Below are 15,512 nucleotides of genomic sequence, written 5' to 3'. Positions count from 1 at the left end.
AATACACTTTAAAGTATTTTCTGCATGCACATGAGCTTTTAACTGTTGAACATGTTTTGATAAATAATAATTATCGTGAAAATGATGATGATTAAAATAAAATGGGCTTTGGGCGGTGTGGCTCGGTTGAGAGCGGCTGTGCTAGCAACTTGAGGGTTCCAGGTTCAATTCCCGCTTCCACCATTCTTGTCACTTCTGTTGTGTCCTTGAGTAAGACACGTTGCCCACCTACTCCCAGTGCCACCCACACTGGTTTAAAGGTAGCTTAACGATGTAGATAATGGGTTTCACCATGTAAAGCGCATTGAGTAACTATAGAACAAGTGCTATATAAATATAATTCACTTCGCGGGAGTCTTCTTGTGTAGTGTGTCAATGATTAGACTGCAGTGGCATTTTGCTGCTGGGGGAAGCAATCCAGTGTTTTCGGAGTGCTTTGCTGTCATGTCTTTGTGGACATGATTAACAGTTTAGACTGTTTTCTCTTGGACATACTGCTTGGCTTGTGGAAAATTTAAAATGAAGGCGAGCGGCCACACGTCTCCTGGCAAGTTACGCCGCTGGCGCAGGGAATGCCAAGGTTATCTCTGTTTGCCAGCGCTCGGTTTGAGCAAAATTAAGCCTAAAGCACCTAATGTGAAGTTCCAATACTTTTTGCATGGCCAGACTGATATGCTTTTGACAATTAAAAAAAAACAAAATACTTCTGACTGTGTCCTGTATCTCCAAAAGAGAAATGTGTCATGTTTTAGTCTAGTTATCATATACAGTACAGACCAAAAGTTTGGACACACCTTCTCATTCAATGGGTTTGCTTTATTTTCATGACTATTTACATTGTAGATTGTCACTGAAGGCATCAAAACTTTGAATGAACACAGGTGGAGTTATGTAACCTGACTCTCGCCAGATCCTTGTAGTTCGCTGAGCTCCACACAAGGATCTGGGCTCGAGGGCAATGCAAACTCCTTCAAGATAGCAAAAAATAATGAACCAATCAGGATCGCCGGGCTGGATTTGATAGATGTGACGTAGCACCGACGCGACTGTTTGATTCAAACAACAATGGCGGTACGCAGCGAGGAGTCGTGTGCTGACATTGATTCTGCTATTGCAACTGTTTGTATGTAACCTTTGTTTTAAATCAATACATTTCTTGGCCACATTTACAGCATTTACGGTATAATTATTTACATACTGTTGTCCCAGGATTGTAATGACCTTTTATGGGGCACCAGGGTAACGGCAGGCCCACCATTACACAACATTCACTTGCCCTCACCTCTCTTTGCCCCTTTCACTCATACACACATCTAAAACACCCTCTCGGAAAGATAAAGGCCCTGGAGACTAGCCGGATATCTGTTCCATGTTTTCTGGCCTGCAGTGCTGTTGCTCATTTAGTTACAGCGTGCCAATTGCGAGCATCGGCACACGCCCTTGTGCATTTATAAACTGCCCGATGGTTTGCCAAGAGGTGAGTTGAGTGTAAGTGAGGCTGAAGGCGGAGGCATGGAGCTCGCGTCTAGTCTACCGTTGATGTTGCTCCTTGTCAACCGGCTATGCGTGTGCTTCCCAGGGGCCAACCTCACGTCCAGCCTGGACCGCATAAAGATCATCTTTACACCCACAATGTGTCGAAGAGTGTGCAGTGGCGGGCGATGCTTCAACAGCTGTGAGAAAGGTGACGTGACAACTGTCTATAGTGAGAACTTGCAGCAGCAGCAGCAGCAGCAGCAGCAGCAGCAACAACCAAAAGCGCCAGGCTTCAGACTCTGTAAGTGAATTATCACTAACTTTGTACCTTCACTTCTTCTCACCTCTCAAATATCTCTTGCTTGTTTCCCAATTCGCACACACATTCCCTCCATTCTTGGGCTTTTTTAAGGCACAGATTGACAAAATGGCAGTGGCATGTTGTCTGTATTGAAAACCAGAGCTCCAGAGGAAGGGGATAAAAGCTGGGAATTGTGCTGAAAAAAAGCTCCCCGTCAAAGAGAAACGGAGGCAGAGAAAACACGAAAGAAAAGGGATAGAGCAGATTATAAGAGGGTCTGTAAAAGAGGCCTAATCTCCCCTAGCACACACACACACTTAGGGATGGTGGTCCCACGCTCCCACCACTTAGCCCCATCTCTTTGCGGTTTACACCTCACGGTTGGCCCGGTCGTTAACCATTTAACATGCTCTCTGAGAGAGCAGGCTAGAATTTAAAATGAGAGGTGGATGCCAAAAAGGGCAGCATGAACAGGATTTTATAGGGATTACATTAAACCTGTCATTTATCCTCGGCGCTTTGCCTCTAATTCACACAGTGTCCATGGGAAGGGAGGGGTCGGTCAATGCCAAGGGCAGGGGTCATGACCATTTGTGGGGGTTTTTTTACTGACAGAAGTCCTGCTGAGGCTTAGACTAATTACTTCTGTGGATTAGAGGTGAGGGGTGCCCATACCACACACATACAACACTTCTTTAGTTACACAAGAACAGCTAAACAACCTGCACAAGAGCACTATTACAGGCCAAAACATTAGATACACCTGCATAACCTCATAGGATGAAGTTTAGCCGAATCATTACAAAATTGTATGTAAAATTTGAGCAAGATTGTTTGAAAAACATGGCGACCATCAAGCACAGAATCTCTGTAACAGACAGGACTTGGCAACTAATTGTCTAATGATTATACAACTTTAAAGCTAACTGTATTAGATGTGCTTGCAAGTCTTTTGAAGCATTTTGACCACTACCCACAGGGGGTGGCACAAATGTAATTGACAGTGTGAAAAAATTAGCCCCCCCCACACACTATGTCTATTCATTTTACTTGGATAATATGGCTGTGCCGTAATTCAGGGGCTGCATCCTTTGGAGGACTTAGCGTTTTGTGGCCTATGGAGGAAATGCCTTCAGAAGCACCACTGAAAGCTTCGTCAACCCTTATTAAATAAGGCAGCTTAGCCTTTGGGAGGTTTCCCAGTTGCGTCACATGTTCACACCCTTATTATTTAGTCATTATTCTAGGTGGCTACATATTAGTATTACTAATGTAGTCTATTGTAATTTTAATCAATCAATCAATCAATCAATGTTTATTTATATAGTCCTAAATCACAAGTGTCTCAAAGGGCTGCACAAGCCACAACGACATCCTCGGAATAGCCCACATAAGGGCAAGGAATTTTAAGGTCAAATGCAAATAACCCTGGGATAAAGGAGGCCAAGAATGATGGCAGCGATGCATCCTGCAAAAATGGGAAATGTAAGGCTCATTTGTGGCCTGCATTTGAAGGAGTCTTTGTTATGACGTTGTTGGCATTATAATGCAACCCCTGAAATGGGACACAGTTAATGCTTATCAATCGGTAAAAAAAATACACTATATTACAGCCTGACATTGGCAATCAAGACGGAATGTTATTATCTCTGTACAGGTGAAATGTTTTGATTGCACTAGACCAGGGGTCGGCAACCTTTACCACTCAAAGAGCTATTTTGACCAGTTTCACAAATTAAAGAAAACAATGGGAGCCACAAAAATCTTTTGAAATTTAAAATGAAATAACACTGCATACAAAGTTTTTTTTTTGCTTTGTGCTATGTATAAACCAAGGGTCTCAGACACGCGGCCCACACCTTAATATGAAAATTGAATGTTGAATGTTGAACGGCGCTTGACAGCGTCATACTTGTCAACCCTCCCGATTTTTCCGTCAGACTACGAATTTCAGGGCAACTGTTCTCTCGAACGTGCCGTGATGGTACAGCATTTAGCACCCACTACAACCAGCGTGCCGGCCCAGCCACACGTTGTATGGAGCTTCTGCTTGCTCACGCAAGTGACAGCAAGGCATACTTGGTCAACAACCACACAGGTTTCACTGACGGTGGCGGTATAAAAAACTTTAACACTCTTACTAATAATGCGCCACACTGTGAACCCACACCAAACAAGAATGACAAACACATTTCGGGAGAACATCTGCACCGTAACACAACATAATCACAACAGAACAAATACCCAGAATCCCATGCAGCCCTAACTCTTCCGGGCGACATTATACACCCCCGCTACCAAACCCCGCACACCTCAACCGACGAAAGGGGTTTGGGGGGGGGGGGGGGGGGGTTGGGGGGGTTGGTGATAGCAGGGGTGTATAATGTAGGCCGGAAGAGTCAGGGCTGCATGGGATTCTGGGTATTTGTTCTGTTGTGTTTATGTTGTGTTAAGGGGCAGATGTTCTCCCGAAATGTGTTTGTCATTCTTGTTTGGTTTTGGTTCAAAGTGTGCCGCATTATTAGTAAGAGTCTTAAAGTTGTTTTATATGGCCACCATCAGTGTAACCTGTGTGGCTGTTGACCAAGTATGCCTTGCTGTCACTTGCGTGTGCAAGTAGAAGATGCATACAACAAAAGGCTGGGCTGGCACGCTGTTTGTACAGATTGTAGAGGGCGCTAAATGCTGTACCATCATGGCACGCCCTCATTATTATTATTAGGGTGAAAATCTCCCGGGAAAATCGAGAGGGTCGGCAAGTATGCAGCTGAGCCGCATCAGAGTGATCAAAGAGCCGCATGCGGCTCCGGAGCCGCGGGTTGCCGACCCCTGCACTAGACTGTGCACGTCTACCAAATAAAGTGTATGGTGAGTGTTTACCTGCTGCTTGTGCAGATATGTCTGTCTAATAAATATTACTTTTTTTAGCGGTTAAGAAAAATTTTTTATTCTGAAAGCAGCAAATTCTGCGTTGTTTTAATTCTGCAGAAATTTCACCCGTCTGCCTAGCCGTTTGTCTTTGCCTCTGTTGCTGAAGTAGAATAGAATAGAATATAATATATCTTTATTGTCATTGTACATTGTACAACGAAATTGTATGCAAAAACTAATTTAGTGCAAATTCATAATAACACATAAAAACATAAGAACATAGATAAATGGATAAAAATACATAAAATACATAAAAATACCAAGCACACAGCTCACATGCACAGTCATTATTGTCTTGTGTTCAGCGACACTATTGCTCTCGGGTAAAAAGTGTTCTTAAATCGGTTTGTTCGGCATTTTATTGTCCTGTATCTCCTGCCCGAGGGTAGCAGTTCAAACAGTTTCAAAAAGTGATCACACATTTCTATTCTGTACTGTACTGATACAGTATGTACCCATATAGCGCCATACGTAGGTCACATCTTAGGAGTTATCCCTTGAGGCCTACACATACAGTACATTATCAAGACATATATTTGAGTACAGTAAGCATAAGTCAAGTTCCTAGCCACCTGTTTCAATGACTGCCTACATAGAAGAACCACTACTTTTTTCACAACTGTGCTGTCTGCTTGTCTGGTACACTTCCCTAAGGTTGTAGTCTTTCCAGTAATTGTTTATCTTGTCCATATAGCAGTACCATCTTAGTAGAAATAATCAATCAATCAATGTTTACTTATACAGCCCTAAATCACAAGTGTCTCAAAGGGCTGCACAAGACACAACGACATCCTCAGCTCAGATCCCACATCAGTGCAAGAAAAAACTCAACCGAATGGGATAACAATGAGAAACCTTGGAGGGGAGCACAGATGTGGGTGAAACCTAACACCGTATTTGCGTATGATGTCACCCAGCGGCAGCATGTAGATGCTGAAGAGTGCAGGGCCAAGAACCGAACCCTGGGGAAATCCACACGTTACCTTAACATATTCCGAGGTCACATTGTTATGGGAGACGCACTGCATCCTGTCAGTAAGATTGGAGTTAAACCAAGACAAAGCTAAGTCTGACATACCAATACGTGTTTTGATACACTCTAATAAAATATTATGATCGACGGTATCGAAAGATCAAGAAGCAGCAACATGGATGACGCATCAGCATCCATCGTTAGCAATAGATCATTAGTCATTTTTGCGAGGGCTGTCTCCGTAGAGTGATTTGCCCTGAAACCGGATTGAAAGGGTTCACAGAGATTGTTAGACGCTAAGTGATGCTGTGCAACAATTTTTTTGAGGATTTTCAAAATAAACGGAAGGTGGGACACCGACCAGTAGTTTACCATGAGGTCAGGATCGAGGTTAGGTCTTTTGAGCAGACGATGAATAACCAATTTTTTGAATGCTAGGGGAACAGTGCCGGAGGAAAGTGATAAGTTTATAATATTTAGCACTGATGGTCCTAACATTACAAACAGTTCCTTGATAAGTTTCCCAGGAAGTTGGTCAAGTAAACATGTTGTTTGTTTTATCCCATTTACACGCCGTAGGAGTTCCTCTAATGTTATTTAATCAAAAAGAGAGACTGTTTTGGAGGGCAATATCCATCGTATATACATTCATATCTGTGTTAATAAAGCCCAGTTGTAGCTGGGATGCGTTGTCTTTAATCTCCTTTCTTGAGTTAAATTTTCTTATTAAAGAAATTCATAAAGTCATCTGCTGAGTGGGTGGAGCTACTGGGAGGAGTCCCTTGTTGGGTTAGCGATGCTACTGTACTGAACAAATATTTAGGATCGTTTTTGTTGAGGCGGATGAGATTTGAGCAGTATTTAGCTTTAGCTAAGGTAAGCATGCGTTTATAAATTATTAAACTATCACTCCATGCTTGATGTAAAACCTCAAGTTTAGTCGCGCGCCATTTGCGTTCCAGCTTTCTACGTGATAATTTATGAGCTCTAGTTTCTTCTGTAAACCATGGGGTACTCCTTTTAGGAGCCTTTTTTAGCTTTAGCGGTGCTATACTATCAATGGTTTCGCGCAGGGCGTCGTTAAAGTTGTTAGTGAGGTTGTCAATAGAGCCCACATAATTTGGGAATGGTGCCATTACCGAGGGCAGTAGGCCAGCAAGAGTCATTGTTGTGGCAGCATTAATGTAGCGGCTGCTAAAGCAGTTATTATTATTAGCTTGTTGACAATGAGTCAGAACTTCGAATTTTATAAGGTAATGATCGGACATTACTTTAGTATACGGGAGTATCATAACTTTGGAGGTGGTGACACCCCTGACAAGCACTATTTCTATCGCATTACCGTTGCAATGCGTGGGTTCATTTATTACAAACCCCGTTTCCATATGAGTTGGGAAATTGTGTTCGATGTAAATATAAATGGAATACAATGATTTGCAAATCATTTTCAACCCATATTCAATTGAATATGCTACAAAGACAACATATTTGATGTTCAAACTCAAACTTTTTTTTTTTTTTGCAAATAACAATTAACTTAGAATTTCATGGCTGCAACACGTGACAAGGAAGTTGGGAAAGGGCATGTTCACCACTGTGTTACATGACCTTTCCTTTTAACAACACTCAGTAAACATTTGGGAACCGAGGAGACACATTTTTTAAGCTTCTCAGGTGGAATTCTTTCCCATTCTTGCTTGATGTACAGCTTAAGTTGTTCAACAGTCCGGGGGTCTCCGTTGTGGTATTTTAGGCTTCATAATGCGCCACACATTTTCAATGGGAGACAGGTCTGGACTACAGGCAGGCCAGTCTAGTACCCGCACTCTTTTACTATGAAGCCACGTTGATGTAACACGTGGCTTGCCATTGTCTTGCTGAAATAAGCAGGGGCGTCCATGGTAACGTTGCTTGGATGGCAACATATGTTGCTCCAAAACCTGTATGTACCTTTCAGCATTAATGGTGCCTTCACAGATTTGTAAGTTACCCATGTCTTGGGCACTGATACACCCCCATACCATCACAGATGCTGGCTTTTGCACTTTGCGCCTATAACAATCCGGATGGTTCTTTTCCTCTTTGGTCCTGAGGACACGACGCCCACAGTTTCCAAAAACAATTTGAAATGTGGACTCGTCAGACCACAGAACACTTTTCCACTTTGTATCAGTCCATCTTAGATGAACTCAGTCCCAGCGAAGCAGACGGCGTTTTTGGGTGTTGTTGATAAACGGTTTTCGCCTTGCATAGGAGAGTTTTAACTTGCACTTACAGATGTAGCGACCAACTGTAGTTACTGACAGTGGGTTTCTGAAGTGTTCCTGAGCCCATGTGGTGATATCCTTTACACACTGATGTCGTTTTTGATGCAGTATCGCCTGAGGGATCTAAAGTCCGTAATATCATCGCTTACGTGCAGTGATTTCTCCAGATTCTCTGAACCCTTTGATGATATTATGGAGCGTAGATGGTGAAATCCCTAAATTCCTTGCAATAGCTGGTTGACAAAAGGTTTTTCTTGAACTGTTCAACAATTTGCTCACACATTTGTTGACAAAGTGGTGACCCTCGCTCCATCCTTGTTTGTGAATGACTGAGCATTTCATGGAATCTACTTTTATACCCAATCATGGCACCCACCTGTTCCCAATTAGCCTGCACACCTGTGGGATGTTCCAAATAAGTGTTTGATGAACATTCCTCAACTTTATCAGTATTTATTGCCACCTTTCCCAACTTCTTTGTCATGTGTTGCTGGCATCAAATTCTAAAGTTAATGATTATTTGCAAAAAAAAATGTTTATCAGTTTGAACGTCAAATATGTTGTCTTTGTAGCATATTCAACTGAACATGGGTTGAAAATGATTTGCAAATCATTGTATTCCGTTTATATTTACATCTAACACAATTTCCCAACTCATATGGAAACGGGGTTTGTATTTGTGTAAGACCACAGCTATCAATTATAGTCTGGAGCGTGACGCACGGAGGGTCTGATGGGTTATTCATATGAATATTAAAGTCCCCCATTATAATTATATTGTCGTCGTGCGTCACTAGATCAGCGACGAACTCTGAGAATTGATTGATAAAGTCCGACTAGGGCCCAGGGTGGCGGTAGATAACAGCTAGGTAGAGAGGCAGCAGTGCGACAGACCTCATAGTAAGCACCTCAAATTATTTATATTTATTACTTAGGTTAGGGGTAAGGTTAAGGTTTTCATTGTATATTAGTGTGACCCTCCCACCCCTTTTAAGGGGACGGGCAATATGCGCATTCGTATAGTTAGGAGGAGATGCCTCGTTCAGCGCAAAAAAATGTCTGGTTTGAGCCAGGTTTCGCTGAGACCAATGACTTTAAGATTGTTGTCTCTAATGACCTCATTAACTCATAACGTTTTGGGAGACAATGATCTTATGTTTAAAAGCCCATATTATAGGTAGTGGGCTGTTTTGAGGAATTTTTTTTAAGGTTATCCGTAGTAGTAATATTAATAATGTTGCGTTTATTTTGCATAGTGCGCTTTAAATAATTTCGACCAAATCTAGGAATTGATATGACGAGAATCTTCAGGTTGTTGCTTGGTGCTGCGATACACTGAACGCATCATAATTTGCCACCCCAGTAGAATGCATGTCCACCTCTGGCACAGTCACTGCAGAAAAAACATTATGTGAGTTGTGTATTATGCTAGGAGAAATGCTATGTGTGCAGGGATTTTCCAGCCTGGTGCTGGCTAGTTCTAGCTTAACTGACTCCTCACCCGGACTAACAGACACTGTAAGGGACGGCGTGGCGAAGTTGGTAGAGTGGCCGTGCCAGCAATCGGAGGGTTGCTGATTACTGGGGTTCAATCCCCACCTTTTACCATCCTAGTCACGTCCGTTGTGTCCTTGGGCAAGACACTTCACCCCTTGCTCCTGATGGCTGCTGGTTAGCGCCTTGCATGGCAGCTCCCGCCATCAGTGTGAGAATGTGTGTGTGAATGGGTAAATGTGGAAATACTGTCAAAAGAGCTTTGAGTACCTTGAAGGTAGAAAAGCTTTGAGTACCTTTAAGGTATAACCCATTTATCATTTATTTAATTGCCTGTGACTGGGCTTGCTCTAGTGTAGTTAGTCAAGTGTGACTCAAACAATAATCTATGTTCCTCGACAGGATGATGGTGTCTTCCTGGTTAGGGTGAAGGCCGTCCCTCATCAGCAGGCCCGGTTTGCCCCAGAAAGAGGGCCAATTATCAATAAATGTTAGTCCCTGTTGTCTACAAAAACTAGCCAACTTGTTAAGCGAGACTAATCTGCTATGTGCCTCTCGCAGGCAGGGGGCCAGAGACAAGTACTTGATGCCTGGACATCTTTCTAGCGAGATTACAAGTCCTAGCCCTCTTTGTAATCTCTGACTGTCTCATCCTAGTGTCATTGGAGCCAACGTGTACAACTATGTTTACATAACTAGTGGTGCGATTAGTCCGTCGTACGTGTTTACTAGGCCTGTTGGGAGTTAGCTTCCTAAGATTAGCTTCAATGTCAGGTGCTCTGGCCCCGGGAATACACTTAATTGTGGCTGGTTTGCTAAGCTTTATGTTTCGGTTGATGGAGTCCCCTATGACTAAAGTGTGGTGCCCGGTAGACTGGGGTGTAGGACTAGCTAAAGGGCTATCTATTATGCGTCTCAACCGGTTCACCGTTGCTTATAGACCGCTTAGGGCTGCTATAAGCTGGGCTAGTTAGCTCGCTAACGCTAGCAGATGTGTCCGCAACGTCTAAAGCTACGAAATGACTCTGCTCTAACTGGCGGACACGGCCCTCTAGCAGAGCCAACCTATCCATGAGAACGGTGCACGAAGAGCAGGGAGCCATACTCACAGTATTTCTTTCAACGAGTCAAGTTCTTGCTGGCTTTGGGGAAGTGGTCGCGATGTGCGGGGAGCAGATTTCTTCAGACCGACGCCGCCTTTCTCCGTGCTAGCTTCATTAGCTTAGCAGCTAGCTAGCTGAGAGAGGGGTGGTGAGACAGAGATAATGTGATTTGCAAGTTAAATAAGACTACTAAGTATGTTTGGGAAGTAGTAAAGAAAGCTGTAAAACAATTAGAAGCACACAGATAGAACGATACTTAGCTTTTTCGCAACAGCAACAGCGAGCAGTCAGCGAGCAGTCACTCAATAATAGTGACCTGACTCAATTATGTTTGTTAAATCTGTATTAAAGGTAAGTGATCTTCCACAGAGGTTGGTTATTGCTTGGGTCTGCGTGTTCATCAAGGAATGTCAAGAGGGCCTCAAATATTTATGTCATGCTTTTGTTATGCTTCCAGTAAAACTTGGATGCATAATTATAACAAAATCCCTTGCTACGTACAACACTTACTGCACGTTAATGCATTACATCGGATAGATGTCTGTCTCTGAGGTGAGGAATGTGATCAAGTGCTTTTGTGGTTGTTTCCTTTTTTAAATAGACAGACATATAGGCACCGTGTGCAGTCTACCGTAGGTCTATGAATAGGTGCTAGCCAAGGGTGGGACTGGTCTGACGCAGACTAGTGCAGACCTGCATCCCACATTGAAAGAATTTAATAGCCCCCTTGAGCTGACACTATAGCGAGCATGTCTAATCAGACGAGGACATTACCTACTCCTGAAGAGCAACATTATTAGCCTATTTCACACAAGCACTGACCTCTCTTTCTGTTTATTGAAAATTGTTTTATACTATGCATCATTGAAACTGAGACTTCTTAGAACACTAGAATGAGGATATATTTTCTATTTTCAACACAAATTTGCGTTTGTTGTTTTGTTAACTCAAATATACACTAGCTAAATACCCCTTCAGGTCATACAATTCCAATGTCAAACAAAATGTTCGCACACATCTTTGCAGTTCATGCATGACAAAAGATTACTATTTGATGACGTGGCTTTTTGGCAACACTATGTGTTGGTAGTTATTGTCAAAATAAAGTTCATTTGTTTTGTCAATTTATTGATATTTTTAACATTAACAGTACACATGTATGTCAATTCAAAATGTCATAAAAGTAAATACAGGATGTGCATCTGCAACCTTTATCATTTATGTAAGGGGCTGGTTTACTAATAGTAGTAGATGACTTTATTTTTCCACTTACTGACACATTTACTGACTGACTGTTAAATATGTTGAAAAGATACTTCAAAGCGAAAGGCTCCATCCATGATGTGAGTGACAGTCCTGCCCTGCGATATGTTGTGTCTTTATACTTTAGAAATTCCATTGTATCTCATTTATAGCACATACGTGGCTTAACGTGTTAGCCATTGTTGTTATTGAGCCTATTCGGAAACACTTTGGTAGTTTGTTCTTTGTTCAGTTAGCAGATATCTCACTATCTGTTGCTTTGCAATCACTTGGCAGCTTGAAAGTGCATACTAACAACTTTGATGTGGACCAAGATTTTTTTGGACCCTGGAGTATGGACATATTAGATATATTTTACTGAATTTCCCTTGTGTTGTTGTCTCTTGCACTTCTTCCATCCCTTTCTCTGCTCCTCCTCCTGGCTTGCTGTTAATACCTTGTGACACGGAGCTCATTATTTGCATGCCACTAAGACCCAGCTTGCTGTTTACAGCCAGTTAAAAGTGTTACCGCCTCTTTAAAGACACACAGAGCAGCATGTCTCCATCACGAGCATCCTCTTTCATCTCGTAATAAAACTCGGACAATATTGTGAAACTGGCGGCCTAATTGCGATTCAATACTGACACTACTTGGTCATCCTTCGTCTTTGTCATAATTATATATTGTTTTTCAGTTTTTTATGTTTTGATTAGGGAGATATTAGGCCAAATTTCTAGTTGAGCGTAGGCTCAGTATGTAGTGAGCAGTGCTGGCACATTCTTCATGCTCCAAGAGAGAACATATAGAAGCAGAACTCTCACTGTCCACTAGTGCCACCGCCGTTTGACGCACACTATTGCCGCTTCGCCGTCCAGCGAAATAGCATGGACTTTTACAATCCACGCGTAATCACGTGATAAGGAGAATTGGAGTAAAGCAAACCACGAACAGTTTATTCTGTCCTTCCAAAGGAACAGAAGCAAATACACTCGATCCTGTAACTTGCCCCGTGACCCAGAAACCAGGCACTGCAACAATAAGAAGATAGGCAGCAGCAGAGCTGCCAGATCATGACAACCACTGAACGTCTCAAGCTTTGCCGTTCATCAGTACCCACAGGCGAGCGTCTGTGAGAGCACTGACTGGACTTGACTTGTGTAAACGACATTGACAACTTTATTTTTGTATTGGTAGAAAGCAACAACACAACAGTAGCATCATCCCTGACGAGCGTTGTACATGTGCGTAGACCTCATCCAACTCCCGCTAACCACTTCTCTGCTCCCCTAGCTCTTGTATCAGCTGGTATTTGACACAGGCCCCCATACAGCTGCCAGGGATATGATTTTTTGATTTTGGACCTCCAGAATTAGCAAGTCCTTATCAATTTGGGTCAATGAGGTGAAATGATGTCTAAAAACCTATGACAAGTTGACTTCAGGTCCTTCCCCGCTCTTTAGTACGTTTCAAAGTGTAAAATACGATATGCCTTGAACACGGAGTATTTTATTTTGAATGTAAAGTGGATAATTAATTTTTTGTTAGTGCATATTTTTTCTAAATTGACCCACTGTGTTGCGGCGACCGGCAAAAAGAAAACCTCTGTGTATATTTAGCATATTGTCTTTGTTTTTCTCCTCTCATTGCATTCACTATAGCAGTGTTTTCCAACCGTTTTTTGAGCCAAAAAATCGAAAAAATCCAGGGGCGCACCATCAGCAGAAAATGTTTAAAACAAAACTTAATAGGCTATATTGACAATATAAAGTCCATCCATCCATCCATTTTCTACCGCTTATTCCCTTTGGTGCCGCGGGGGGCGCTGGAGCCTATCTCAGCTACAATCGGGCGGAAGGCGGGGTACACCCTGGACAAGTCGCCACCTCATCGCAGGGCCAACACATTCACACTCACATTCCCACAATAGGGCCAATTTAGTGTTGCCAATCAACCTATCCCCAGGTGCATGTCTTTGGAGGTGGGAGGAAGCCGGAGTACCCGGAGGGAACCCAAGCAGTCACGGAGAGAACATGCAAACTCCACACAGAAAGATCCCGAGGCAGGGATTGAACTCACGACTACTCAGGACCCGATCGTATTGTGAGGCAGACGCACTAACCCCTCTCCCACTGTGCTGCCCCACAATATAAAGTCGTTCTCATCAAATACCTGTATGGGGAGGCGGGGCCGGAGGACCGACGGCGAGGCGTGCTGCGCCGAAGCCCGCTCAAAGATGGCGGCGAGGAGGCGGGGACGGCGAGCAAGCGGTGAGACGGGGCGCGCCAACGCGGCAATTGTGACCAGGTGCGGGGATCGCGCACCTGGTCACAATCAGCTAATCCCCTCGCGGCAGTTAAAAGAACAGCGGCCGAGAACGACGGGGGAGAAGGAGAAGGAAGTGGAGAGCCTGAGACGGATGCAACGAGAGACAGAGAGAGAAGCCGGAGACGGACCCAACGAGAGGCGCATGCGAAGCGAGCGCGCCAGAGAGCCAGAGGGAGGCGAAGACACGGAAGGCTGAGGAGCGGACCGGAGAGCGAGCAGAGCGAGGCAAGTGCTGAAAAGCACAAAATACTTTGATTTGTTGAAATAATAAACAAAGTCTCGACCCAATATGTCCTTCCTAAATGGCCCCGAAAACCCACCCGGAAGAAAGAGTCTTCCACAACCTGACACAATTGTTCGATATGACTTCAAACCATAACCATCCATGCATCATTCATTCTCTCAAAGTAAGCTTACAAACCAATGAGCTACCTGCTATACCACCTACTAACATGGAAGAGTATTACATGGTTACTCTGTTGATCTCTAGACAGCACACACTCAACAACGGCACATTATTTGCGGATTATATTTATTGGTTTGCAAACAATATTTTTTGGACCAATTAGGAGAAATTGCATAATTTCCCACGGCACACCAAACATTATCTCACGGTACACAGTGTTTGAAAAACACTGCACAATAAGTTTAAATTCCACTCAACACTTTATGGATATTTTTTTGTGATAAAAGTAAGAGAATATAAAGAGTTAAGTAATCAACATGTGAATAGGTTGTTCCGACTACCCAGTAAATACTTAAAATGCGATGTATAATGTCAAACAGTCATATTAAACATGTGTTAATTGTTGTCCCAAATTAAATGTGTAGTCAATTAGACATATATTTACAATTTAAAGGAATTTATTAGTCCATCCTTTTGATATTTAACATGTAAAATATGATCTGAAATAAAGGACAAGATGTAGAAAATGGATGGATGGATGGATAACGGAATATAAACAATTTATTTTGCTGCCAACTTTGAATCAATGTAAAGTCCATGAAACAAATAATACAAATCCTCATTTATCATGAAATTAGTTGAAATGTTAAATGTAACATCGACATTTGTATTGAACCTCTTTATTTTACTAATTTATTTGAGTTGCAAAATTGATAGAGTATGAAGTAATGGAAATATGTCTGATATTAATATGTGACCTTTTTTGTAAAACTGTCCATTTATGAATGTGAATCCCACTCGGATTCCTGTAGGCCAGTTGGCCTGTCAGTAAAAGTCAGTTGGTCTGTTTTGAGACTTTTTGCATTTTTCTTGGGTAATCATTATCGGTTTGTTTGGCCTGTTCTTGCTTTACGCTGTGGTTAGCATTACCCAGGGTGCACCACAAGGAGGTGACAGTCAGACTTTTCCCCCACTTTTGAACAACAACTTA

At 42.7% G+C, this 15,512-nt stretch overlaps 1 protein-coding gene across 4 annotated transcripts in view; it reads left to right on the top strand.

The window, feature by feature from the left end:
- Nucleotides 1-15,512, top strand: part of LOC133611820 (latent-transforming growth factor beta-binding protein 2-like) — a 285,634-nt gene that overhangs the window by 138,644 nt on the left and 131,478 nt on the right. For all 4 annotated transcript variants that reach the window (XM_061968969.1, XM_061968971.1, XM_061968972.1 and 1 more), the window contains exon 5: nucleotides 1,580-1,777. In XM_061968969.1, coding sequence (XP_061824953.1) covers nucleotides 1,580-1,777 — 198 coding nt within the window. The remainder of the gene's footprint in view (nucleotides 1-1,579; nucleotides 1,778-15,512) is intronic.

The sequence above is a fragment of the Nerophis lumbriciformis genome, linkage group LG08, assembly GCF_033978685.3.
Source record: "Nerophis lumbriciformis linkage group LG08, RoL_Nlum_v2.1, whole genome shotgun sequence".
In the NCBI taxonomy this organism is placed as follows: domain Eukaryota; kingdom Metazoa; phylum Chordata; class Actinopteri; order Syngnathiformes; family Syngnathidae; genus Nerophis; species Nerophis lumbriciformis.
The sequence above is the reverse complement of the archived record's forward strand: the minus strand, read 5'-3'. Positions and strand labels throughout refer to the sequence as shown.